Consider the following 27979-nt stretch of genomic DNA (forward strand, 5'->3'; position numbering starts at 1 on the left):
ATGCATGTCCCCATGTTCTCTCCCAGCCAACCTGCAGTCTTCTGTATTGTGCCATCCCAGGGGCTGGTGCAACCAACCCTAGTCACCCCACCAGCTCCAGTTCTGTCACCATTGGCACCAATCTACACCCCGGTTTCCAGGTCTCCAGTGTCTCTTCTAGCCAGCCCGAGTCCTCATAGTCCAGAACCAGCTCCAACTTTGGAATTTGATCACCAAGAATCCCCTACAACTCCAATCATGAAAAGGGCTCCCGAAGAGGGAAGTGTTCCTGGTTCACAAGAAGTGGTGCTGCGTAGGTCCCAAAGGTCTACACAGGGCCAACTGCCAGCAAGATTCAAAGATTATGTGTCAAGTAACCGTTAGTATCAGATATAGAGTCGCTGAGTACATATATATATATATATATATTTATATATATATATATATATATATATATATATATATATATATACATATATTCATGTACACATATCCGTCATTTCACTAGTGCTATAGCACTAACCATAAAAGAGTCCACACAAATGTCTCTATAAATTGTCATATGTCTAATGTATTTTCTCTTGAGTCCTCGTGCTCAGGATACTTTCCTGGCCAGAAGGTATTCCTGTAACCTGCTATGCACGTATCAAACAGTCAAAGGTAACAAATGTCTAGAAATTTCTAGTCTAAATTATATATCTAGTGTTCTGGGGATAAGTGTGCTATGCCAAAGGACCCCAGTAGTCAAGGTATTAGGTAAAAAGCCTCCGGCAGCCCAATCCGTCTTATATTGTGTCAACAGTTGCATAAAGTGTGTTAGTCAAATGTAATGTTATCGAATCAGGTTCCTAAAATATTTAACCTTATGTCCTTTTAGTAGTTATTATTAAAAGTTACATTTTATTGGGGGTTATTTGGCTTTTGTGTGCCGTTTGGCACTTGAGTTTGTGATTTATAATTTGCCTTCCCTGATAAGGGTTTTTTTTTGTGGTTGTTGGATTATGTTCCTAAAATAGTCATAAAAGTTTATGTCTTCAGAGCGTGTATGGACATTATACAATAACTCTTTATTTTCATTGGTCATACAAAGGTTCAGCCTGGAAATGAATGTTAAGTGCAATGCTCCAGGATTGCACGTAGCCCCTGTGGCCATTTCGCTCCTCCGCCCTGCCGGACTGGGAGTCGAGGGCGACTTTATTCAAGTGGGGGAGTTTGTGATGTACCAGTATGGGATGATGTGGCCCCGTACTGTCCTCCTACCCTGTCAGGCAGAGTCCCTGCATGTCCCCAGGGCTCCCCTGCAGCATACCTTCATTATGTATATAGGTTTGCCTCTTTTAAAGTGCAACTGTCATGAGTTTTTAGCCCCCCAGACTACTACAATGTTGTTACAGATGTCCATAACGTGAGTGTAACCATACCTTTATCGCTTTTCCTCCTTCTTTTATGACTTATAAAATACATTTATCCAGCGGTCAGGCACAGTTGGATAGGTGTGGCTTGGGGTTCGCAAAGCCCCGCCGCCGCCACGCATATCCTCTCCTTTCAGTGCTGGGACCGCTGTGTAGTAAGACGCAGTGCATGTGCCCCTCCCTTCCTCTAGTACTGCACCTGCTCAGTGAGCGCATAGGCAGTGGGAGCGAGTGCTCGCTCAGTCAATGCAGGGCGGATGGCACGTGCATGTCAGGAGAGGCGCATGCGCTGTTGATGCGCTGTGTCTTACTACACAGCGATCCCAGCACTGAAAGGAAAGGGTAGGCGTGGCGGTGGCGGGGCTTTGCAAACCCCAAGCCACGCCTATCCGACTGTGCCTGACTGCTGGATAAATGTATTTTATAAGTTATAAAAGAAGGAGGAAAAGCGGTAAATGGTTACACTCACGTTATGGACGTCTGTAACAACATTGTTGTAGTCTGGGGGCTAAAATCTCATGACAGTTGCACTTTAATGTACTGTTGCTTTAACCCCTTAAGGACTCCGGGTTTTTCAGTTTTTGCACTTTCGTTTTTTCCTCCTTACCTTTTAAAAATCATAACTCTTTCAATTTTCCACCAAAAAATCCATATTATGGCTTATTTTTTGCGTCACCAATTCTACTTTGCAGTGACATTAGTCATTTTACCGAAAAATTCACGGCGCAACAGAGAAAAAATCATTGTGCGACAAAATCGAAGGAAAAACATCATTTTGTAATTTTGGGGGCTTCCGTTTCTATGCAGTGCATATTTCGGTAAAAATTACACCTTTTCTTTATTCTGTAGGTCCATACTGTCACGATTCGGCTAGCTGAGGTGGATCCTCTGTGCCAGAGAGGGATTGGCGTGGACCGTGTCGGTGGACCGGTTCTAAGTTGCTACTGGTATTCACCAGAGCCCGCCGCAAAGCGGGATGGTCTTGCAGCGGCGGTAGCAACCAGGTCGTATCCACCGGCAACGGCTCAACCTCTCTGACTGCTGAGATAAGCGCGGTACAAAGGGAGTAGACAAAAGCAAGGTCGGACGTAGCTGAAGGTAAGGGCAGGCAGCAAGGATCGTAGTCAGGGGCAACGGCAGGAGGTCTGGAACACAGGCTAGGAACACACAAGGAAACGCTTTCACTGGCACAATGGCAACAAGATCCGGCGAGGGAGTGCAGGGGAAGTGAGGTATAAGTAGGGAGTGCACAGGTGAGGATACTGATTAGGCCTGCTGCGCCAATCAGTGGCGCAGTGGCCCTTTAAATCGCAGAGACCCGGCGCGCGCGCGCCCTAAGGAGCGGGGGCGCACGCGCTGGGACAATACAGACGGGGAACGGGTCAGGTACGGGAGTCCCGCATCGCGAATCGCATCCCGGCTGGAAGTAATATCGCAGCGCTGCGAATGAGAGAACGCTGCGAGCGCTCCGGGGAGGAGCGGGGACCCGGGGCGTTCGGCGTAACAGTACCCCCCCCCCCCCCCTTGGGTCTCCCCCTCTTCTTGGAGCCTGAGAACCTGAGGATAAGACTTTTGTCCAGGATGTTGTCCTCAGGTTCCCAGGATCTCTCCTCAGGGCCGCAATTCTCCCCGTCAACCAAGAAGAATCTTTTACCTCTGACCGTCTTGGATGCTAGAATCTCCTTCACCGAAAAGACGTCAGATGAACCGGAAACTGGAGTGGGAGAAACAACTTTGGGAGAGAAGCGGTTAAGGATGAGTGGTTTAAGGAGAGAGACATGGAAGGCATTGGGAATACAGAGAGAAGGAGGAAGAAGGAGTTTGTAAGAGACAGGGTTGATCTGGCACTTGATTTTGAAAGGACCAAGATAGCGTGGTCCCAGTTTATAACTGGGGACACGAAAGCGGACATACTTAGCGGAGAGCCATACCTTGTCTCCGGGAGCAAAAATGGGGGGAGTTCTTCTTTTCTTATCAGCAAATTTTTTCATCCGGGATGAAGCCTGTAAAAGAGAATTTTGGGTTTCTTTCCATTTGGTGGAAAGATCACGAGTCACCTCATCCACAGCGGGCAAACCAGAGGGCAAGGGAGTAGGGAGGGGAGGAAGAGGGTGACGGCCGTACACCACGAAAAATGGGGATTTAGCAGAAGATTCGGAGACTCTGAAGTTGTATGAGAATTCGGCCCATGGTAGAAGATCTGCCCAGTCATCCTGGCGGGAGGAAACAAAATGTTGCAAATAGTCACCCAGGACCTGATTAATTCTTTCTACTTGCCCATTGGATTGGGGATGATAAGAAGAAGAGAAGTTTAATTTGATCTTGAGCTGCTTACAGAGGGCCCTCCAGAATTTAGACACAAATTGAACGCCTCTATCCGAGACGATATGCGTGGGCAGCCCGTGAAGGCGAAAAATGTGTATAAAAAATTGCTTTGCCAACTGAGGCGCCGAAGGAAGGCCTGGAAGAGGGATAAAATGTGCCATCTTGGAGAATCGATCAACGACCACCCAAACAACTGTGTTGCCACAGGATAAAGGCAAGTCAGTAATAAAGTCCATACCAATCTGTGACCAAGGTTGTTCAGGAACAGGCAGAGGATGAAGGAGACCAGCAGGCTTCTGGCGAGGAGTCTTATCCCAGGCACAGACAGTACAAGCCCGCACGAAATCAACAACATCAGTCTCCAGAGTAGGCCACCAATAAAATCGAGAGATGAGTTGAATGGACTTTTTGATGCCAGCATGGCCTGCGAGGTGGGAGGAGTGTCCCCATTTGAGAATCCCGAGGCGTTGGCGTGGAGAAACGAAGGTCTTCCCTGGAGGAGTTTGTCTGATGGAAGCTGGAGAAGTGGAGATCAGACAGTCCGGAGGAATGATGTGTTGCGGAGAGGCTTCCACTTCAGAGGCATCTGAAGAACGAGAGAGGGCATCGACCCTAATGTTCTTTTCAGCAGGGCGAAAATGGATTTCAAAGTTAAAACGGGCAAAGAACAACGACCACCTAGCCTGGCGAGGGTTCAGCCGTTGGGCAGACTGGAGATAAGAGAGATTCTTGTGGTCAGTGCATATAATAACTGGATATTTGGATCCCTCCAGCAGGTGCCTCCATTCCTCAAGCGACAATTTTATGGCCAGTAATTCTCGATCACCAATGGAGTAGTTTTTCTCCACCGGAGAGAAGGTCCTAGAAAAAAAACCACAAGTAACAGCATGCCCGGAAGAATTTTTTTGTAGAAGGACTGCTCCAGCTCCCACCGAGGAGGCGTCTACCTCCAATAGGAAGGGTTTAGATGGGTCAGGTCTGGAGAGTACGGGAGCAGAAGAAAAGGCAGACTTGAGATGTTTAAATGTGTCTTCCGCTTGAGGAGACCAGGACTTAGGATTGGCGTTTTTCTTGGTTAGAGCCACGATAGGAGCCACAATAGTGGTAAAGTGTGGAATAAATTGTCTGTAATAATTGGCAAACCCCAAAAAACGTTGGATAGCACGGAGTCCGGAGGGGCGTGGCCAATCCAATACGGCAGATAGTTTATCTGGGTCCATTTGTAGTCCCTGGCCAGAGACCAAGTATCCTAGGAAAGGAAGAGATTGACATTCAAAGAGACATTTTTCCATTTTGGCATAAAGTTGATTGTCCCGAAGTCTCTGAAGAACCATGCGGACATGCTGGCGGTGTTCTTCTAAGTTGGCAGAAAAAAATCACAATATCGTCCAGGTAAACCACAACACAGGTATGTAGAAGATCACGAAAAATTTCATTTACAAAGTCTTGGAAGATGGCAGGGGCGTTGCAAAGGCCAAAGGCCATAACCGGATACTCAAAGTGTCCATCTCTGGTGTTAAATGCAGTCTTCCATTCGTCCTCCTCCCTGATGCGGATGAGATTATAAGCACCTCTTAAATCCAATTTGGTAAAGATGTGGGCGCCTCGTAGGTGGTCAAAGAGTTCCGAGATAAGAGGTAGGGGGTAGCGTTTTTTTACAGTGATTTTATTAAGTCTGCGGTAATCAATGCAAGGGCGTAGGGAGCCGTCTTTTTTGGAGACAAAAAAAAATCCAGCTCCGGCAGGAGAGGAGGACTTGCGGATAAACCCCTTTTTTAAGTTCTCCTGGATGTACTCCGACATGGCTTGAGTTTCCGGAGCAGACAGAGGATAGATTCTGCCCCGGGGTGTAGTAGTACCCGGGAGGAGGTCAATAGGGCAGTCATAAGGCCTGTGAGGAGGCAAAGTCTCTGCTTGTTTTTTGCAAAAAACATCAGCATAATCCAGATAGGCCTTGGGAAGACCAGATACCGGGGGAACTACAGGGTCTTGACTGTGAGTACTGGGAGCAGGCTTAAGACAGTCCTTGTGGCAAGAAGTACCCCAGTTCTTGATTTCCCCTGTGGTCCAATCAAGGGTTGGGGAATGGCATTGAAGCCACGGTAATCCAAGAAGAATTTCTGAAGTGCAATTAGAGAGGACCAAAAATTCAATTTTTTCGTGATGGGGTCCGATGCACATTAGGAGAGGTTCCGTGCGGTAACGCACAGTACAGTCCAATCTTTCATTGTTAACAGAATTGATGTAGAGGGGTCTGGCGAGACTGGTCACCGAGATGTTGAACCTGTTGTTGAGAGAGGCCAAAATAAAATTTCCTGCAGATCCGGAATCCAAGAAGGCCATAGCTGAGAAGGAGAAGGTAGAAGAAGAAATCCGCACAGGCACAATAAGACGTGGAGAAGCAGAGTTCACATCAAGAACTGTCTCACCTTTGTGCGGAGTCAGCGTACGTCTTTCCTGGCGAGGAGGACGGATAGGACAATCTTTCAAGAAATGTTCGGTACCGGCACAGTACAGGCAAAGGTTCTCCATGCGGCGTCGTGTCCTCTCTTGAGGTGTCAAGCGAGACCGGTCAACTTGCATAGCCTCCACGGCGGGAGGCACAGGAACGGATTGCAGAGGACCAGAGGAGAGAGGAGCCGGGGAGAGAAACCGCCTCGTGCGAACAAAGTCCATATCCTGGCGGAGCTCCTGACGCCTTTCGGAAAAACGCATGTCAATGCGGGTGGCAAGATGAATAAGTTCATGCAGGTTAGCAGGAATTTCTCGTGCGGCCAGCACATCTTTAATGTTACTGGATAGGCCTTTTTTAAAGGTCGCGCAGAGGGCCTCGTTATTCCAGGATAATTCGGAGGCAAGAGTACGAAATTGGATGGCGTACTCGCCAACAGAAGAATTACCCTGGACCAGGTTCAGCAGGGCAGTCTCGGCAGAAGAGGATCGGGCAGGTTCCTCAAAGACACTTCGAATCTCCGTGAAGAAGGAGTGTACAGAGGCAGTGACAGGGTCATTGCGGTCCCAGAGCGGTGTGGCCCATGACAGGGCTTTCCCAGACAGAAGGCTGACTACGAAAGCCACCTTAGACCTTTCAGTTGGAAACTGGTCCGATATCATCTCCAAATGCAGGGAACATTGCGAAAGAAAACCACGGCAAAACTTAGAGTCCCCATCAAATTTATCCGGCAAGGATAATCGGAGGCTGGAAGCGGCCACTCGCTGCGGAGGAGGTGCAGGAGCTGGCGGAGGAGATGATTGCTGAAGCTGTGGTAGTAGCTGCTGTAGCATCACGATCAGTTGAGACAGCTGGTGGCCTTGTTGCGCTATCTGTTGCGACTGCTGGGTGACCACCGTGGTGAGGTCGGCGACAACTGGCAGCAGGACCTCAGCGGGATCCATGGCCGGATCTACTGTCACGATTCGGCTGGCTGGAGGTGGATCCTCTGTGCCAGAGAGGGATTGGCGTGGACCGTGTTGGTGGACCGGTTCTAAGTTGCTACTGGTATTCACCAGAGCCCGCCGCAAAGCGGGATGGTAGCAACCAGGTCCTATCCACCGGCAACAGCTCAACCTCTCTGACTGCTGAAGATAGGCGCGGTACAAGGGAGTAGACAAGAGCAAGGTCGGACGTAGCAGAAGGTCAGGGCAGGCAGCAAGGATCGTAGTCAGGGGCAACGGCAGGAGGTCTGGAACACAGGCTAGGAACACACAAGGAAACGCTTTCACTGGCACAATGGCAACAAGATCCGGCGAGGGAGTTCAGGGGAAGTGAGGTATACATAGGGAGTGCACAGGTGAGGATACTGATTAGGCCTGCTGCGCCAATCAGTGCGCGCGCCGGGACAACACAGACGGGGAACGGGTCAGGTACGGGAGCCGAGATGTGCATCGCGAGCGGGCGCGTCCCGCATCGCGAATCGCATCCTGGCTGGGAGTAATATCGCAGCGCACCCGGTCAGCAGGTCTGACCGGGGCGCTGCGAATGAGAGAACGCTGCGAGCGCTCCGGGGAGGAGCGGGGACCCGGAGCGCTCGGCGTAACACATACGGTTAAAATGATCCCCTACTTATATAGGTTTGATTTTGTTGCACTTCTGGAAAAAATCATAACTACTTGAAGGAAAATATATACGTTTAAAAATGTCATCTTCTGACCCCTATAACTTTTTTATTTTTCCACGTACGGGGCGGTATGAGGACTCATTTTTTGCGGCGTGATCTGAAGTTTTTATCGGTACAATTTTTGTTTTGATCAGACTTTTTGATCGCTTTTTATTCATTTTTTAATGGTATAAAAAGTGACCAAAATACGCTTTTTTTTTACTTTGGAATTTTTTTGTGCGTACGCCATTGACTGTGCGGTTTAATTAATGATATATTTTTATAGTTCGGACATTTACGTATGCGGCGATACCACATATGTTTATTTTTATTTACACTGTTTTACTTTTTTATGGGAAAAGGGGGGTGATTCAAACTTTTATTAGGGAAGGGGTTAAATGACCTTTATTAACACTTTTTTTTTTTGCAGTGTTATAGGTCCCATAGGGACCTATAACACTGCACACACTGATCTCTTATACTGATGATTGTTATCCCATAGGGACCTATAACACTGCACACACTGATCATTGTTATCCCATAGGGACCTATAGCACTGCACACACTGATCATTGTTATCCCATAGGGACCTATAGCACTGCACACACTGATCTCTTCTACTGATCATTGTTATCCCATAGGAACCTATAACACTGCACACACTGATCTCTTATACTGATGATTGTTATCCCATAGGGACCTATAACACTGCACACACTGATCTCTTATACTGATGATTGTTATCCCATAGGGACCTATAACACTGCACACACTGATCATTGTTATCCCATAGGGACCTATAGCACTGCACACACTGATCATTGTTATCCCATAGGGACCTATAGCACTGCACACACTGATCTCTTCTACTGATCATTGTTATCCCATAGGAACCTATAACACTGCACACACTGATCTCTCATGCTGATCACTGGCGTGTATTAACACGCCTGTGATCAGTGTTATCGGCGCTTGACTGCTCCTGCCTGGATCTCAGGCACGGAGTAGTCATTCGTCGATCGGACACCGAGGAGGCAGGTAAGGGCCCTCCCGGTGTCCTGCAAGCTGTTCGGGACGCCACGATTTCACAGCGGCGGTCCCGAACAGCCCGACTGACTAGCCGGGATAGTTTCACTTTCACTTTAGAAACGGCGGTCTAAAGGGTTAATACCGCACATTGCCGCGTTCGGCGATGTGTGGTATTAGCCGCAGGTCCCGGCCGTTGATGAGCGCCGGGACGGACGCGATGTGATGCGGGGTCGCAGCGTGACCCCGCTCCATATCGCGGTAGTCGGCGCAGGACGTAAATATACATCCTGCGTCGTTAAGGGGTTAATGTTTGTACCACATGATTGTTACCCATAGGGCTCCAGTGACTAGGTGACCCCCCCCTAGTGACCTATGGTCTCCTTGAACAGCCCCCTATATAACCAGGGGAGGGGCTGCAATCTCTCTTCTGCTGTATACTGAGGTCCAGTGCAGTCGTCTCGGTGTCTGTGTCCAGAGTATTGGAGGCCTCAAGCCTAAAGTTCTGCAGCCACAAGTCGGTCATCAGTCAGTCAAGTCATCTTATTGTCAGTCACCATCTCTGTCAAGTCCATCTGTAGTCACCGTGGCCTGCAATAAAGTCAGTCTAACTACTGCAAGTCCCAGCAAGCCTGCGGGGTCCCCCTGTGTCACTGGTCCCCTCCCTGGGATATTTGGCTGTACTGTAAAGACTGTGTCATCTGTCTACCCTCAGTAAAGCTGCTGTTATCATTGATCTGCCGTTGGTGTCTTCATTGCTCCTGCCTGACCCAGGATCAGCGGTATTACCTTTGGGTGGTTAAGGCTAAACCACACCCTGGCGTCACGAAAAGAAGGGGTTAATACCATCTGCCTTTTGGGCCATTACATCTGCCCTGCATCTACCCTGTATCTCACACCCCGAAACCACATGTTTATCCAGGGGGCGGCTCCATTCTCCTCATCTAGATTGGGGGTCCTCTAATTACAAGTCGTCATTGATGGGGGGGGGGGGGGTCATATAATACCCCGAGCCCCTCCTATTACCCACCATACAATGCTTATACATTTTAACTAACCCCCCAAAAAATACCAAGAGCAGTCACACTATGGAGTCTATACTGTAAGAGCGGTCACACTATGGAGTCTATACTGTAAGAGCAGTCACACTATGGAGTCTCTACTGTAAGAGCAGTAACACTATGGAGTCTATACTGTAAGAGCAGTCACACTATGGAGTCTCTACTGTAAGAGCGATCACACTATGGAGTATATACTGTAAGAGCAGTCACACTATGGAGTCTATACTGTAAGAGCAGTCACACTATGGAGTCTATACTGTAAGAGATGTCACACTATGGAGTCTATACTGTAAGAACAGTCACACTATGGAGTCTATACTGTAAGAGAGGTCACACTATGGAGTCTATACTGTAAGAGCAGTCACACTATGGAGTCTCTACTGTAAGAGCAGTCACACTATGGAGTCTATACTGTAAGAGCGGTCACACTATGGAGTCTATACTGTAAGAGCGGTCACACTATGGAGTCTATACTGTAAGAGCAGTCACACTATGGAGTCTCTACTGTAAGAGCGGTAACACTATGGAGTCCATACTGTAAGAGCAGTCTCACTATGGAGTCTCTACTGTAAGAGCAGTCACACTATGGAGTCTATACTGTAAGAGCAGTCACACTATGGAGTCTCTACTGTAAGAGCGGTCACACTATGGAGTCTATACTGTAAGAGAGGTCACACTATGGAGTCTCTACTGTAAGAGCAGTCACACTATGGAGTCTATACTGTAAGAGCAGTCACACTATGGAGTCTCTACTGTAAGAGCAGTCACACTATGGAGTCTATACTGTAAGACCAGTCACACTATGGAGTGTATACTGTAAGATCAGTCACACTATGGAGTCTTTACTGTAAGAGAAGTCACACTATGGAGTCTATACAGTAAGAGCAGTCACACTATGGAGTCTATACTGTAAGAGCGGTCACATTATGGAGTCTATACTGTAAGAGCAGTCACACTATGGAGTCTCTACTGTAAGAGCAGTCACACTATGGAGTCTATACTGTAAGAGCAGTCACACTATGGAGTCTCTACTGTAAGAGCAGTCACACTATGGAGTCTATACTGTAAGATCAGTCACACTATGGAGTCTATACTGTAAGAGCGGTCACATTATGGAGTCTATACTGTAAGAGCAGTCACACTATGGAGTCTATACTGTAAGAGCAGTCACACTATGGAGTCTATACTGTAGGAGCAGTCACACTATGGAGTCTCTACTGTAAGAGCAGTCACACTAAGGAGTCTATACTGTAAGATCAGTCACACTATGGAGTCTATACTGTAAGATCAGTCACACTATGGCGTCTTACCTGTAAGAGCAGTCACACTATGGAGTCAATGCTGTAAGATCAGTCACACTAAGGAGTCTATACTGTAAGATCAGTCACACTATGGCGTCTTACCTGTAAGAGCAGTCACACTATGGAGTCAATGCTGTAAGAGCGGTCACACTATGGAGTCTATACTGTAAGAGCGGTCACACTATGGAGTCTCTACTGTAAGAGCAGTCACACTATGGAGTCTATACTGTAAGAGCAGTCAAACTATGGAGTCTATACTGTAAGAGCGGTCACACTATGGAGTCTATACTGTAAGAGCAGTCACACTAGAAAGTCTATACTGTAAGAGCAGTCACACTATGGAGTCTCTACTGTAAGAGCGGTCACACTATGGAGTCTATACTGTAAGAGAGGTCACACTATGGAGTCTATACTGTAAGAGCGGTCACACTATGGAGTCTCTACTGTAAGAGCGGTCACACTATGGAGTCTATACTGTAAGATCAGTCACACTATGGAGTCTATACTGTAAGAGCAGTCACACTATGGAGTCTATACAGTAAGAGAGGTCACACTATGGAGTCTATACTGTAAGAGCGGTCACACTATGGAGTCTATACTGTAAGAGCGGTCACACTATGGAGTCTATACTGTAAGAGAGGTCACACTATGGAGTCTATACTGTAAGAGAGGTCACACTATGGAGTCTATACTGTAAGAGTGGTCACACTATGGAGTATATACTGTAAGAGCTGTCACACTGTGGAGTCTATACTGTAAGAACAGTCACACTGTGGAGTCTCTACTGTAAGAGCCGTCACACTATGGAGTCTATACTGTAAGAGCGGTCACATTATGGAGTCTATACTGTAAGAGAGGTCACACTATGGAGTCTATACTGTAAGAGCAGTCACACTATGGAGTCTCTACTGTAAGAGCGGTCACACTGTGGAGTCTATACTGTAAGAGCAGTCTGACTAGAGAGTCTATACTGTAAGAGCAATCACACCATGGAGTCTATACTGTAAGAGAGGTCACACTAGAGAGTCTATACTGTAAGAGCAGTCACACTATGGAGTCTATACTGTAAGAGAGGTCACACTATGGAGTCTATACTGTAAGAGCGGTAACACTATGGAGTCTATACTGTAAGAGCGGTCACACTATGGAGTCTATACTGTAAGATCAGTCACACTATGGAGTCTATACTGTAAGAGCAGTCACACTATGGAGTCTATACTGTAAGAGCTGTCACACTATGGAGTCTATACTGTAAGAGATATCACTGTGGAGTCTATACTGTAAGAGGGATCACACTATGGAGTCTATACTCTAAGAGGGATCACACTATGGAGTCTATACTGTAAGATCAGTCACACTATGGAGTCTATACTGTATGAGCAGTCACACTATGGAGTCTATACTGTAAGAGAGGTCACACTATGGAGTCTATACTGTAAGATCAGTCACACTATGGAGTCTATACTGTAAGAGCGGTCACACTATGGAGTCTCTACTGTAAGAGCAGTCACACTATGGAGTCTATACTGTAAGAGCGGTCACACTATGGAATCTTTACTGTAAGAGCGGTCACACTATGGAGTCTCTACTGTAAGAGCAGTCACACTATGGAGTCTATACTGTAAGAGCTGTCACACTATGGAGTCTATACTGTAAGAGCAGTCACACAATGGAGTCTATACTGTAAGAGCAGTCACACTATGGAGTCTATACTGTAAGAGGGGTCACACTATGGAGTCTATACTGTAAGAGCAGTCACACTATGGAGTCTCTACTGTAAGAGCTGTCACACTATGGAGTCTATACTGTAAGAGCTGTCACACTATGGAGTCTATGCTGTAAGAGCGGTCACACTATGGAGTCTCTACTGTAAGAGCAGTCACACTATGGAGTCTATACTGTAAGAGCAGTCACACTATGGAGTCTATACTGTAAGAGCGGTCACACTATGGAGTCTATACTGTAAGAGCGGTCACACTATGGAGTCTATACTGCAAGAGGGGTCACACTATGGAGTCTATACTGTAAGAGCAGTCACACTATGGAGTCTCTACTGTAAGAGCAGTCACACTATGGAGTCTATACTGTAAGAGCAGTCACACTATGGAGTCTATGCTGTAAGAGCAGTCACACTATGGAGTCTCTACTGTAAGAGCAGTCACACTATGGAGTCTATACTGTAAGAGGGGTCACACTATGGAGTCTATACTGTAAGAGCAGTCACACTATGGAGTCTATACTGTAAGAGCTGTCACACTATGGAGTCTATACTGTAAGAGCGGTCACACTATGGAGTCTATGCTGTAAGAGCGGTCACACTATGGAGTCTCTACTGTAAGAGCAGTCACACTATGGAGTCTATACTGTAAGAGCAGTCACACTATGGAGTCTATACTGTAAGAGGGGTCACACTATGGAGTCTATACTGTAAGAGCAGTCACACTATGGAGTCTCTACTGTAAGAGCAGTCACACTATGGAGTCTATACAGTAAAAGCAGTCACACTATGGAGTCTATGCTGTAAGAGCAGTCACACTATGGAGTCTCTACTATAAGAGCAGTCACACTATGGAGTCTATACTGTAAGAGAAGTCACACTATGGAGTCTATACTGTAAGAGAGGTCACACTATGGAGTCTATACTGTAAGAGCGGTCACGCTATGGAGTCTATACTGTAAGAGCGGTCACACTATGGAGTCTATACTGTAAGAGCGGTCACACTATGGAGTCTATACTGTAAGATCAGTCACACTATGGAGTCTATACTGTAAGAGCAGTCACACTATGGAGTCTATACTGTAAGAGCTGTCACACTATGGAGTCTATACTGTAAGAGCTATCACTGTGGAGTCTATACTGTAAGAGGGATCACACTATGGAGTCTATACTGTAAGAGGGATCACACTATGGAGTCTATACTGTAAGAGCAGTCACACTATGGAGTCTATGCTGTATGAGCAGTCACACTATGGAGTCTATACTGTAAGAGAGGTCACACTATGGAGTCTATACTGTAAGATCAGTCACACTATGGAGTCTATACTGTAAGAGCGGTCACACTATGGAGTCTATACTGTAAGATCAGTCCGACTATGGAGTCTATACTGTAAGAGAGGTCACACTATGGAGTCTATACTGTAAGAGCGGTCACACTATGGAGTCTATACTGTAGGAGCAGTCACACTATGGAGTCTATACTGTAAGATCAGTCACACTATGGAGTCTATACTGTAAGAGTGGTCACACTATGGAGTCTATATTGTAGGAGCAGTCACACTATGGAGTCTATACTGTAAGATCGGTCACACTATGGAGTCTATAATGTAAGAGCAGTCACACGATGGAGTCTATACTGTAAGAGCAGTCACACTATGGAGTCTATACTGTAAAAGCAGTCACATTATGGAGTCTATACTGTAAGAGAGGTCACACTATGGAGTCTATACTGTAAGAGCGATCACACTATGGAGTCTATACTGTAAGAGCAGTCACACTATGGAGTCTATACTGTAAGAGCGGTCACACTATTGAGTCTATACTGTAAGAGCAGTCACACTATGGAGTCTATACTGTAAGAGCAGTCACACTATGGAGTCTATACTGTAAGAGGAGTCACACTATGGAGTCTGTACTGTAAGAGCAGTCACACTATGGAGTCTATACTGTAAGATCAGTCACACTATGGAGTCTATACTGTAAGAGCAGTCACACTATGGAGTCTATACTATAAGAGCGGTCACACTATGGAGTCTATACTGTAAGAGGAGTCACACTATGGAGTCTATACTGTAAGAGAGGTCACACTATGGAGTCTATACTGTAAGAGCGGTCACACTATGGAGTCTATACTGTAAGAGGAGTCACACTATGGAGTCTATACTGTAAGAGGTCACATTATGGAGTCTATACTATAAGAGCAGTCACACTATGGAGTCTATACTGTAAGAGCAGTCACACTATGGAGTCTATACTGTAAGAGCGGTCACACTATGGAGTCTATACTGTAAGATCAGTCCGACTATGGAGTCTATACTGTAAGAGAGGTCACACTATGGAGTCTATACTGTAAGAGCGGTCACACTATGGAGTCTATACTGTAGGAGCAGTCACACTATGGAGTCTATACTGTAAGATCAGTCACACTATGGAGTCTATACTGTAAGAGTGGTCACACTATGGAGTCTATATTGTAGGAGCAGTCACACTATGGAGTCTATACTGTAAGATCGGTCACACTATGGAGTCTATACTGTAAGAGCAGTCACACTATGGAGTCTATACTGTAAGAGCGGTCACACTATGGAGTCTATACTGTAAAAGCAGTCACACTATGGAGTCTATACTGTAAGAGAGGTCACACTATGGAGTCTATACTGTAGGAGCGGTCACACTATGGAGTACATACTGTAAGAGTGGTCACACTATGGAGTCTATACTGTAAGAGCGGTCACACTATGAAGTCTATACTGTAAGAGCAGTCACACTATGGAGTCTATACTGTAAGAGCGGTCACACTATGGACTCTATACTGTAAGAGCGGTCACACTATGGAGTCTATACTGTAAGAGAGGTCACACTATGGAGTCTATACTGTAAGAGCGATCACACTATGGAGTCTATACTGTAAGAGCAGTCACACTATGGAGTCTATACTGTAAGAGCGGTCACACTATGGAGTCTATACTGTAAGAGCAGTCACACTATGGAGTCTATACTGTAAGAGCAGTCACACTATGGAGTCTATACTGTAAGATCAGTCACACTATGGAGTCTATACTGTAAGAGCAGTCACACTATGGAGTCTATACTGTAAGAGCAGTCACATTATGGAGTCTATACTATAAGAGAGGTCACACTATGGAGTCTATACTGTAAGAGCGATCACACTATGGAGTCTATACTGTAAGAGCAGTCACACTATGGAGTCTATACTGTAAGAGCGGTCACACTATGGAGTCTATACTGTAAGAGCAGTCACACTATGGAGTCTATACTGAAAAAGCAGTCACACTATGGAGTCTATACTGTAAGAGGAGTCACACTATGGAGTCTATACTGTAAGAGCAGTCACACTATGGAGTCTATACTGTAAGATCAGTCACACTATGGAGTCTATACTGTAAGAGCAGTCACACTATGGAGTCTATACTATAAGAGCCGTCACACTATGGAGTCTATACTGTAAGAGGAGTCACACTATGGAGTCTATACTGTAAGAGAGGTCACACTATGGAGTCTATACTGTAAGAGCGGTCACACTATGGAGTCTATACTGTAGGAGGAGTCACACTATGGAGTCTATACTGTAAGAGGTCACATTATGGAGTCTATACTATAAGAGCAGTCACACTATGGAGTCTATACTGTAAGAGCAGTCACACTATGGAGTCTATACTGTAAGAGCGGTCACACTATGGAGTCTATACTGTAAGAGAGATCACACTATGGAGTCTATACTGTAAGATCAGTCACACTATGGAGTCTATACTGTAAGATCAGTCACACTATGGAGTCTATACTGTAAGAGCAGTCACACTATGGAGTCTATACTGTAAGATCGGTCACACTATGGAGTCTATACTGTAAGATCAGTCACACTATGGAGTCTATACTGTAAGAGCAGTCACACTATGGAGTCTATACTGTAAGATCGGTCACACTATGGAGTCTATACTGTAAGATCGGTCACACTATGGAGTCTATACCGTAAGATCAATCACACTATGGAGTCTATACTGTAAGAGAGGTCACACTATGGAGCCTCCGCTTTTTTTATACCATGTTATCCAGTTGGGGTTTGCTTGTTTTGCATGATATGTTCTATGTCCCCTGTTGAAGCCTGAAGGTGAAAAACACGTCAGAGTTTTAAAATAAGTATTAAGAAAAGAAATAGTTTTGGGGTTACAATCATATTTTTTCACTTTGGTATCTAACAACTTACTTGTGTATGATGTGACGTTATGTGGTGTACACTCTGTGGCACTATTAGTTTAAAGTGTAACTTGTCCATAAAAAAATAATTAAAAAAACTTTTCATTTGTCCTAGATGTATCTCTACTACATATCAAAAGGCTTTTTTTTTTTTTTTAAATAACAGGTTTGCATTAACCCATGTCTTCCTGGAATGGATAGTTAACAGGGATCATTGTCACAAGTGTCCACTAGGGGTCAGTCTCTGACACATTGTCGGATCTCAGGTCTGATATTATCTGTTGCAAACAATTGTGACATTGTTGATTTATCCCAGTGGTCTCCAAACTGTGGCCCTCCAGCTGTGGCAAAACTACAACTCCCAGCATGCCCGGACAGCCAACGGCTGTCTGGGCATGCTGGGAGTTGTAGTTTTGCAAGAGGTGGCAGTGGAGAGCAAGCATGTTTCCTTCTGTTGCATTCTTTTCTCCTTAGAGCGGTTGTCTCCAAACTGTGGCCCTCCAGCTGTTGCAAAACTACAACTCCCAGCATGCTCGGTCAGCAAATGGCCACTCTCATATATTAAAGTTATAACAGCCACAATATTGGTCGCCACCCAGCTTTCACAGATTCCAGAATGGCAGGTTTGGCAAGCTCTGCATTTATACTCTTTCGCTCTAGTATTGCTGCAGGATTCTGGGAAAGTTGGATGACGACTTTTCTGGGAGCTACAATAGCAGTCATATTGGTTATCACCCAGCTTTCCCAGACATTTGAATGACAGATCTGCTAAGTTCTACATTGATACTCCCTTTTTCATATTGCTGCAGGAGTCTGGTAAAGTTTGGTCACTACTCCTATGAAAGTTACAATAGTTACAAAAGTCGCCCACCAGCTCTTTTTAATTCCTCATTTAAACTCTCTTTTTTTTTTTTTTTTTTTTTTATATTGCATCAGGATTCTGGGAAAGTTGGATGATTACTTTTCTGAGAGCTATAATAGCCACCATATTGATTGTCACCCAGCTTTCCGAGACTTCCGAATGGCAGCTCTTCTAAATTCTGCATTTATACTATCTTTAGTTTAATTATTGCAGCTGGATTCTGGGAAAGTTGGATGCCAACTTTCCTGTGACCTAAGATAGCAGCCATATTGGTTGTCACCCAGCTTTCCCAGACATTTGATTGACAGGTCTGCTAACTTCTGCATTTATACGAACACTTTTTTAAAAAATATTGTAGCAGGATTCTGGCAATTTTTCAGATTTCTGCAGGACTCTGGTAAAGTTTGGTCACAACTCCTATGAAAGTTACAAAAGCCGCCTGCCATATTGACTGTCACCCAGCTTTCCCCGACTTTTGAATGGCAGCTCTACTGTATTCTGCATTTATACAAACACTTTTTTAAAAATATTGTAGCAGGATTCTGGCAAAGTTGGATGATGACTTTTCTGAGAGCTATAATAGCCGCCATATTGGTTGTCACCCAGCTTTCCCAGACTTTTTGCATTTCCGAGATATGTCTCTATGACATATCAAAAGTTTTTTTTTTTAAATGACAGGTATGCATTAACCCATGTCTTTCTGGAATGAATAGGACTTGTGAATAACAGGGATCATTGTCACAAGTGTCCACTAGGGGTCAGTATTTGACAAATTGTTGCAAAAATTATCTGATGCAAAAAATTGTGACACATTTGGTTTATCCGAGTGGTCTCCAAACTGTGGACCTCTAGTTGGTGCAAAACTACTACTCCCAGCATGCCCAGACAGCCGTTGGCTGTCTGGGCATGCTGGGAGTTGTAGTTTAGCAACAGCTGGAGGCACCCCGGTTGGGAAACACTGCTTTATGGATTACTGACTATTACAGCATGGTGCGGATTATAGTGTATGCTCGGCGACGGGCATGCTGGGAGTTGTAGTTTAGCAACAGCTGGAGGCACCCCGGTTGGGAAACACTGCTTTATAGATTACTGACTATTACAGCATGGTGCGGATTATAGTGTATGCTCGGCGACGGGCATGCTGGGAGTTGTAGTTTTGCAACAGCTGGAGACCCCCTTGCTGGTAAACACTGCTTTTTCGTTTTAATGACTTTTGCAGTAAGTTGCAGATTATAGTGTATGCTCAGCCAACGGCTGTCCGGGCATGCTGGGAGTTGAAGTTTTGCAACAGCTGGAGGCACCCTGGTTGGTAAACACTGCTTTATAGATTACTGACTTTTACAGCATGGTGCGGACTATAGTGTATGCTCGGATGATAGTGTATGCTTTGCCAACAGGCATGCTGGGAATTGTAGTTTTTCAACAGCTGGAGGCACCCTGGTTGGTAAACACTGCTTTATAGATTACTGACTTTTACAGCATGGTGCGGACTATAGTGTATGCTCGGATGATAGTGTATGCTTGGCCAACAGGCATGCTGGGAGTTGTAGATTTGCAACAGCTGGAGGCACTCTGGTTGGTAAATACTGCTTTATAGATTGCTGACTTTTGAAGTATGGTGCGCATTATAGTGACGGCTGTGTGGGCATGCTGGGAGTTGAAGTTTTGCAACAGCTGGAGGCACTCTGGATGGTAATCACTGACTTATAGATTACTGACTTTTACAGCATGGTGCGGATTATAGTGTATGCTCGGATGATAGTGTATGCTCAGCCAACAGGCATGCTGGGAGTTGTAGTTTTTCAACAGCTGTCCGGGCATGCTGGGAGTTGTAGATTTGCAACAGCTGGAGGCACCCTGGTTGGTAAACACTGCTTTTTAGTTTAATGACTTTTGCAGTATTGTGCAGAATTATAGTATTACTGACTTTTACAGCATGGTGCGGATTATAGTGTATGCTCAGCCAACAGACATGCTGGGAGTTGTAGATTTGCAACAGCTGGAGGCACCCTGATTGGTAAACACTGCTTTTTAGATTGCTGACTTTTGCAGTATTGTGCAGGATAATAGTGTGTGCTCGGCCAACAGCTGTCCGGCCATGCTGGGAGTTGCAGTTTTGCAACAGCTGGAGGTCCACAGTTCGGAGACTGTCTCTGTGGCCGAATTTTGAGGACTACTTTGTTCTATCTCCATTTACATGCAGTATGGAATCTCCCATCATACCCTCACAACCTTATGGCATGATGGGAGTTGTAGTTTAGCGACAGCCGGGGAGCCACAGGTTGGGGACGGACGGACTCAGCTTTAACTCTTTCATCACTGATGTGCAGTGCTATATGAGAGCAGCGTGGACACGCCCCCCCCCCCCCCTTACTGTAATCAGTCTACAATGGTTAATTGGCTTAAACAAAGAGAAGAGACCACTAGACAATGAGGTTTAAATGGGAAAAGCAGGGGGGTGGGGGTCTCCCATAACCTGCCATTACTGCAGCTCCCAATTGTGCGCTGACCCCTGGGATGGGGTGAGAGTTAATAATCTAATAATAAGCCCAGGACCCCCTCTATGGGTAAACATGATGGACACAGCCATTGTTTTTTTGGGGGGAAGGGTCTATTTTGTGCTCATCCTCCCTGAGGCCGGGTGGTGAATGGGAGCCCCCCGGGGGTCCGGCTGCGCAGCCCCAGTGCTTAGGATCCCACCAGCCATTAATTAGCTCTAATTTGGTACAAAATGCTTCAGGGAGGTCTGGAGCCCCGCCCCGTCCTGCACCCTCCAGCTGTTCCTCAAAGGATGGGTTCACTTACTTTATTTTTTATAAGTCTATAGGCCAGTGGTCTTCAACCTGCGGACCTCCAGATGTTGCAAAACTACAACTCCCAGCATGCCCGGACAGCCAACGGCTGTCCGGGCATGCTGGGAGTTGTAGTTTTGCAACATCTGGAGGTCCGCAGGTTGGAGACCACTGCTATAGGCGATCCACTATTCTCACCGGTTACTTTATTCCTGTCTGGGAAAATTGGAGTAACAACCAATATGGCTGCTATTACCGTTTTCATAGACCTTGTCACCCAACTTTCCCAGACTCCTGAAAAAAAGGAGAGGCATGCTGGGAGTTGTAGTTTTGCAACAGCTGGAGGTCCGCAGTTTGGAGACCACACATTTGAGGTTTTGTCCCTGATTTTTATGCAGGTTCCAAACTTAACTCCTTGCAACATAAATAAATAAAATAATTAATTAATTATTTAATTAATTAATTAATTAATTCATTAATTAATGGAAAATAAATAAAAAGGGAAATTTTTCCCCAACAGAAAAACCCGTCATGTGATCATAGCCTAAGAGCGACGCCACCTACAGTGATTTCTCATATGTAAACACTTGAATGCTGATCCGGTCTGAGCACCTCTCAGGGTCATGGAGACGCTCCTTCCCTTTAAGAGCTTTGTTTTGTAGGGTTTTTCCTCCCTTGTTGAACTCTATGGCCGATTGTTGCCTTTCAAAGATGTGGCGCTGCTCAGCTCTGCTATTCCGTGTCTCTGGCTGCATTACCCATTATGAGCACTAGAGGGCCTCATTAGCTCCTATTAGAAAGTCACCTATTGTCACATTGGGGACATTTGAAACATTTCATTATGTTGTTGCCTTGGGCTAAAAAAAAAAAAAAAAAAAAAAAAACTGCACTCAATACCCCATCATAAAATGTTATCATTTTTAAAGAATTGATTAAAATCATAACAATAAAATGTGGCATGGGCATAAGTATTCATACCCTTTACTATGACCAGTGATATTTAGCTCTGGTTCCCCCCCATTTCTCTTGTTTATCTTAAAGATGTTTGTATAAGGTCTCACAGCTGTATATCAGAGCAAACACCAAGCCATGAGGGGAAAGAACTGCCTGTAGAGCTCAGACACAGCCCTGTCTATATAAGGTCTCACAGCTGACAATGTATATCAGAGCAAACACCAAGCCATGAGGTGGAAAGAACTGCCTGTAGAGATCAGACACAGCCATGTCTATATAAGGTCTCACAGCTGACAATGTATATCAGAGCAAACACCAAGACATGAGAGGGAAAGAACTGCCTGTAGAGCTCAGACACAGCCCTGTCTATATAAGGTCTCACAGCTGACAATGTATATCAGAGCAAACACCAAGACATGAGGAGGACAGAACTGCCTGTAGAGATCAGACACAGCCCTGTGTATATAAGGTCTCACAGCTGACAATGTATATCAGAGCAAACACCAAGACACGAGGGGGAAAGAACTGCCTGTAGAGCTCAGACACAGCCTTGTCTATATAAAGGTCTCACAGCTGACAATGTATATCAGAGCAAACACCAAGACACGAGGGGGAAAGAACTGCCTGTAGAGCTCAGACACAGCCCTGTCTATATAAGATCTCACAGCTGACAATGTATATCAGAGCAAACACCAAGCCATGAGGAGGAAAGAACAGCCTGTAGAGCTCAGACACAGCCCTGTCTATATAAGGCCTCACAGCTGACAATGTAGATCAGAGCAAACACCAAGACATGAGGAGGAAAGAACTGCCTGTAGAGCTCAGACACAGCCCTGTCCATATAAGGCCTCACAGCTGACAATGTAGATCAGAGCAAACACCAAGACATGAGGAGGAAAGAACTGCCTGTAGAGCTCAGACACAGCCCTGTCTATATAAGGTCTCACAGCTGACAATGTATATCAGAGCAAACACCAAGCCATGAGGAGGACAGAACTGCCTGTAGAGATCAGACACAGCCCTGTCTATATAAGGTCTCACAGCTGACAATGTAAATCAGAGCAAACACCAAGCCATGAGGGGGGAAAGAACTGCCTGTAGAGCTCAGACACAGCCCTGTCTATATAAGGTCTCACAGCTGACAATGTATATCAGGGAAAACACCAAGCCATGAGGGGGAAAGAACTGCCTGTAGAGCTCAGACGCAACCCTGTCTATATAAGGTCTCACAACTGACAATGTATATCAGAACAAACACCAAGCCATGAGGGGGAAAGAACTGCCTGTAGAGCTCAGACACAGCCCTGTCTATATAAGGTCTCACAGCTGACAATGTATATCAGAGCAAACACCAAGCCATGAGGGGGGAAAGAACTGCCTGTAGAGCTCAGACACAGCCCTGTATATATAAGATCTCACAGCTGTAAATAAGAGCAAACGCCAAGCCACGAGGAGGAAAGTACTGCTGTAGAGCTCAGACACAGTCATGTCTATATAAGGTCTCACAGTTGACAATGTATATCAGAGCAAACACCAAGACATGAGGAGGAAAGAACTGCCTGTAGACCTCAGAGGCAGGATTGTCTAGAGGTGCAGATGTGGAAAAGGGAATTAAAAATTTCTGCTGCACTTAAAGGGGAACTCTAGTACTTAAAGGGGTACTCACCTGCCCCAGTGTTCGGGTTGTGACATCACGACCACGACCCCTAGTGATGTCACACCACGCCCCCTCCCATATACTTGCATTGAGGGCTCATGGTGTGATGTCACAAGGGGCATGGCCATGACGTCACGGCCCTCGCCACCCGCACCCAGCGTTTGGGACAAAATGTTCTGAATGCTGGGGCAGTGGAGTACCCCTTTAACAACTTATCCCCTATCCACAGAATTGGGCATGAACATCTGATCACGCGCGGTACGACCACTGGGACTCGCCATGATTTCCTGCCCGTAAAAAAGACTGGAGGCTGAAATCACTGGCAAAGAGGCTTCACCTAAATCCTGTGTACAGGGTATGAATACTTATGTCACTGCAGGATTATACTTTTTCCTATTTAATAAATGATTATAGATTTGTAACATTCTGTGGTCACTTTGTCATTATGGGGGATTGAAGGCAGAATAATGGGGGAAACAAGGAGGAATGTAACAAAATGTAAGAAGTGACCGTGTCCTCACTGTGTAGTGAATATTATCAGTGAAATGTTCCCAATATTTAAGAACTCGTCGTCTACTCGTCTGGTGATCTTATTCCCTTTTTACATGGGGCTGCACATTCCCAATATTACCACCTTCTGATCGTCCTCTCACATGTTACACGTATGACCGCGCCGTCCCCTCCCCCCAGATGTCACGCTGCCGGTAACAGAAACAAAATTGTTGCAGAAGAGTCACATGACCCGTCTTTATGAAATGTTTCCGTGTGATTGTTCTATTGTCACTTGTAACCTGATCATAATCTCCGACCACTTGGCAGCCGCCCCAATATGTGTCACCTCGTGGCGCAGGTTACTATGGCGCCAGTCACTGTCAGCAGACAATCATGTAGTCCTGAAAATCTGCAGATACCGCAGGCTCTCTCCCTGGTGGTCAGAGGTTCATTCAGTATCTAGTCCCTGGTGGTCAGAGGATTATGCAGTATCTAGTCCCTGGTGGTCAGAGGATTATGCAGTATCTAGTCCCTGGTGGTCAGAGGATTATTCAGTATCTAGTCCCTGGTGGTCAGAGGATTATTCAGTATCTAGTCCCTGGTGGTCAGAGGTTCATTCAGTATCTAGTCCCTGGTGGTTAGAAGATCATTCAGTATCTGCTCCCTGGTGATCAGTGAATCATTAAGTATCCAGTCCCTGGTGGTCTGTGGATCATTAAGTATCCAGTCCCTGGTGGTCTGTGGATCATTCAGTATCTAGTCCCTGGTGGTCAGAGGATTATTCAGTATCTAGTCCCTGGTGGTCAGAGGTTCATTCAGTATCTAGTCCCTGGTTGTCTAGATTTACTCTTTAGTCCTTGATAAAGCCACAGCTTGTGGTGAAACGTCGGGGGGGTGATGTGTGTCAGGTTTTAATCTATAGTGGACACTCCAGAACATTGTTGTGGACTGCAGCCACAGCAAGATAAGCAAATTAGCATGTAGTGACGGGCAATACAAAAGATCAATACTGGCTGGAGATATGTCCATTAAATTTTAACTCTTATTTTTGGCAAGAATAAAAGTTAAGTTTTAGGTTTCAATTAATAGTGGGTGGTAAACCAGGGATTCAGTGATCACTCAGTGACCAATTGTAAATAAATCATTTATGGAAATTAATCCTCCACCCATAGGTCCAGTTTCTATAAATTATCATTCCATATATATAGTCCCTGGTGGTCAGAGGATCATTCAGTATCTAGTCTCTGGTGGTCAGTGAATCATTCAGTATCTAGTCCCTTGTGGTCAGAGGATCATTCAGTATCTAGTCCCTGGTGGTCAGAGGATCATTCAGTATCTAGTCCCTGGTGGTCAGAGGATCATTCAGTATCTAGCCTATACTAGTCCCTGGTGGTCAGAGGATCACTCAGTATCTAGTCCCTGGTGGTCAGAGGATCACTCAGTATCTAGCCCCTGGTGGTCAGAGGATCATTCAGTATCTAGTCTCTGGTGGGCAGTGAATCATTCAGTATTTAGTTCCTGGTGGGCAGAGGATCCTAGTCCATGGTGGTCTGAGGAGCATTCAGTATCTAGTCCCTAGTGGTCAGTGGATCAATCAGTGTCTAGTCTCTTGTGGTCAGAGGATAATTCGGCATCTAGTCCCTGATGGTCAGAGTATCATTCAGTATCTAGTCCCTGGTGGTCAGTGTATCATTCAGTATCCAGTCCCTAGTAGTCAGTGGATAATTCAATATCCAATCTGTGGTGATCAGTGGATTTTTCAGTATCCAGTCCCTGGTGGTCTGAGGATCATTCAGTATCTAGTCCCTGGTGGTCAGAGGATCATTCAGTATCTAGTCCCTGGTGGTCAGAGGATCATTCAGTATCTAGTCCCTGGTGGTCCGAGGATCATTCAGTATCTAGTCCCTGGTGGTCAGAGGAACATTCAGTATCTAGTCCCTGGTGGTCAGAGGATCATTCAGTATCCAGTCCCTGGTGGTCTGTGGACCATTCAATATCCAGTCCCTGGTGGTCAGAGGATCACTCAGTATCTAGTCCCCAGCGGTCAATGGATCATTCAATATCCAGTCCCTAGTAGTCAGTGGATAATTCAGTATCCAGTCCCTGGTGGTCAGAGGATCATTTAGTGTCTTGTCCCTGGTGGTCAGAGGATCATTCAGCATCTAGTCCCTAGTGGTCAGTGGATCATTCAGCATCCAGTCCCTGGTGGTCAGTGGATCATTCAGCATCCAGTCCTTGGTGGTCAGTGGATCATTCAGCATCCAGTCCCTGGTGGTCAGTGGATCATTCAGCATCCAGTCCCTGGTGGTCAGTGGATCATTCAGCATAAAGTCCCTGGTGCTCAGTGGATCATTCAGTATCTAGCCCCTGGTGCTCAGTGGATCATTCAGTATCTAGCCCCTGGTGGGGCATTTAGGCTATGTACACACTGCGGAATTTCAGCAGCTGAAGTTGCACTGTGAAAGAATGATCTGGGTTATGCTTTTGGTGGAGCAGTATACATTGCCGTCTATGGAGAGGACAATGTCAGCATCGGCCATAGATTCCGTAGTGTGACCATATAGAGAAACAGAACATGGCCGCACATCCACAACGTGTACAATGATCTTATGGCTTCTCAGCATCATTCCAAAAACTAACAGGTTGTTATTGTACATTTTGATCAAAACGTGTGATCCCACCGCCACATCGAGCCCACCGCCACATCAAGCCCACTGCTACATCAAGCCCACCACCACATAAAGCCCACCGCCACATCAAGCCCACTGCTACATCGAGCCCACCGCCACATCGAGCCCACCGCCACATCGAGCCCACCGCCACATCAAGCCCACTGCTACATCAAGCTCACTGCCACATCAAGCCCACCGCTACATCAAGCCCACTGCTACGTCAAGCCCACCGCCACATCAAGCCCACCGCCACATCAAGCCCACCACCACGTCAAGCCCACCGCCACATCAAGCCCACTGCTACGTCAAGCCCACCGCCACATCAAGCCCACCGCCACATCAAGCCCACCACCACGTCAAGCCCACCGCCACATCAAGCCCACTGCCACGTCAAGCCCACCGCCATGTCAAGCCCACCGCCATGTCAAGCCCACCGCCACGTCAAGCCCACCGCCATGTCAAGCCCACCGCCATGTCAAGCCCACCGCCATGTCAAGCCCACCGCCACGTCAAGCCCACCGCCACGTCAAGCCCACCGCCACATCAAGCCCACCGCCACGTCAAGCCCACCGCTACGTCAAGCCCACCGCCACGTCAAGCCCACCGCCACGTCAAGCCCACCGCCACGTCAAGCCCACCGCCACATCAAGCCCACCGCCACATCAAGCCCACCGCCACGTCAAGCCCACTGCCACGTCAAGCCCACGCCACATTAAGCCCACCGCCACATCAAGCCCACCGCCACATCAAGCCCACCGCCACATCAAGCCCACCGCCACGTCAAGCCCACCGCCACGTCAAGCCCACCGCCACATCAAGCCCACCGCCACGTCAAGCCCACGCCACATTAAGCCCACCACCACGTCAAGCCCACTGCCACGTCAAGCCCACCGCCACATCAAGCCCACCGCCACATCAAGCCCACGCCACATTAAGCCCACCGCCACATCAAGCCCACCGCCACATCAAGCCCACTGCTACATCAAGCCCACCGCCACATCAAGCCCACCGCCACATCAAGCCCACAGCCACGTCAAGCCCACAGCCACGTCAAGCCCACAGCCACATCAAGCTCACCGCCACATCAAGCCCACCGCCACATCAAGCCCACTGCTACATCAAGCCCACCGCCACATTAAGCCCACCGCCACATCAAGCCCACCGCCACATCAAGCCCACCGCCACATCAAGCCCACTGCTACATCAAGCCCACCGCCACATTAAGCCCACCGCCACATTAAGCCCACCGCCACGTCAAGCCCACCGCCACATCAAGCCCACCGCCACATTAAGCCCACCGCCACATCAAGCCCACCGCCACGTCAAGCCCACCGCCACATCAAGCCCACTGCTACATCAAGCCCACCGCCACATCAAGCCCACCACCACATAAAGCCCACCGCCACAGCAAGCCCAC

At 46.6% G+C, this 27979-nt stretch overlaps 1 protein-coding gene across 1 annotated transcript; it reads left to right on the forward strand.

Moving 5' to 3' along the window:
- On the forward strand, positions 1-27955 carry LOC130283078 (uncharacterized). The gene is made up of 3 exons (XM_056532268.1): positions 1-352; positions 1018-1204; positions 26635-27955. The coding sequence occupies exons 1-3, from the start codon at positions 1-3 to the stop codon at positions 27953-27955; spliced, it is 1860 nt and encodes a 619-aa protein (XP_056388243.1).
- Positions 27956-27979: the final 24 nt, after the last annotated feature.

Source organism: Hyla sarda, chromosome 7 (genome assembly GCF_029499605.1).
Source record: "Hyla sarda isolate aHylSar1 chromosome 7, aHylSar1.hap1, whole genome shotgun sequence".
NCBI lineage: Eukaryota > Metazoa > Chordata > Amphibia > Anura > Hylidae > Hyla > Hyla sarda.

Excerpts from the sequence above, each read along its gene's own strand:
- LOC130283078 (XM_056532268.1), top strand. The coding sequence starts at position 1 with ATGCATGTCCCCATGTTCTCTCCCAGCCAACCTGCAGTCTTCTGTATT. Across the intron at positions 353-1,017 it reads ATTCAAAGATTATGTGTCAA|AGCGTGTATGGACATTATAC; the intron begins GTAACCGTTAGT and ends TTATGTCTTCAG. Across the intron at positions 1,205-26,634 it reads GGGGAGTTTGTGATGTACCA|CCCACCGCCACATCAAGCCC; the intron begins GTATGGGATGAT and ends CACCACATAAAG.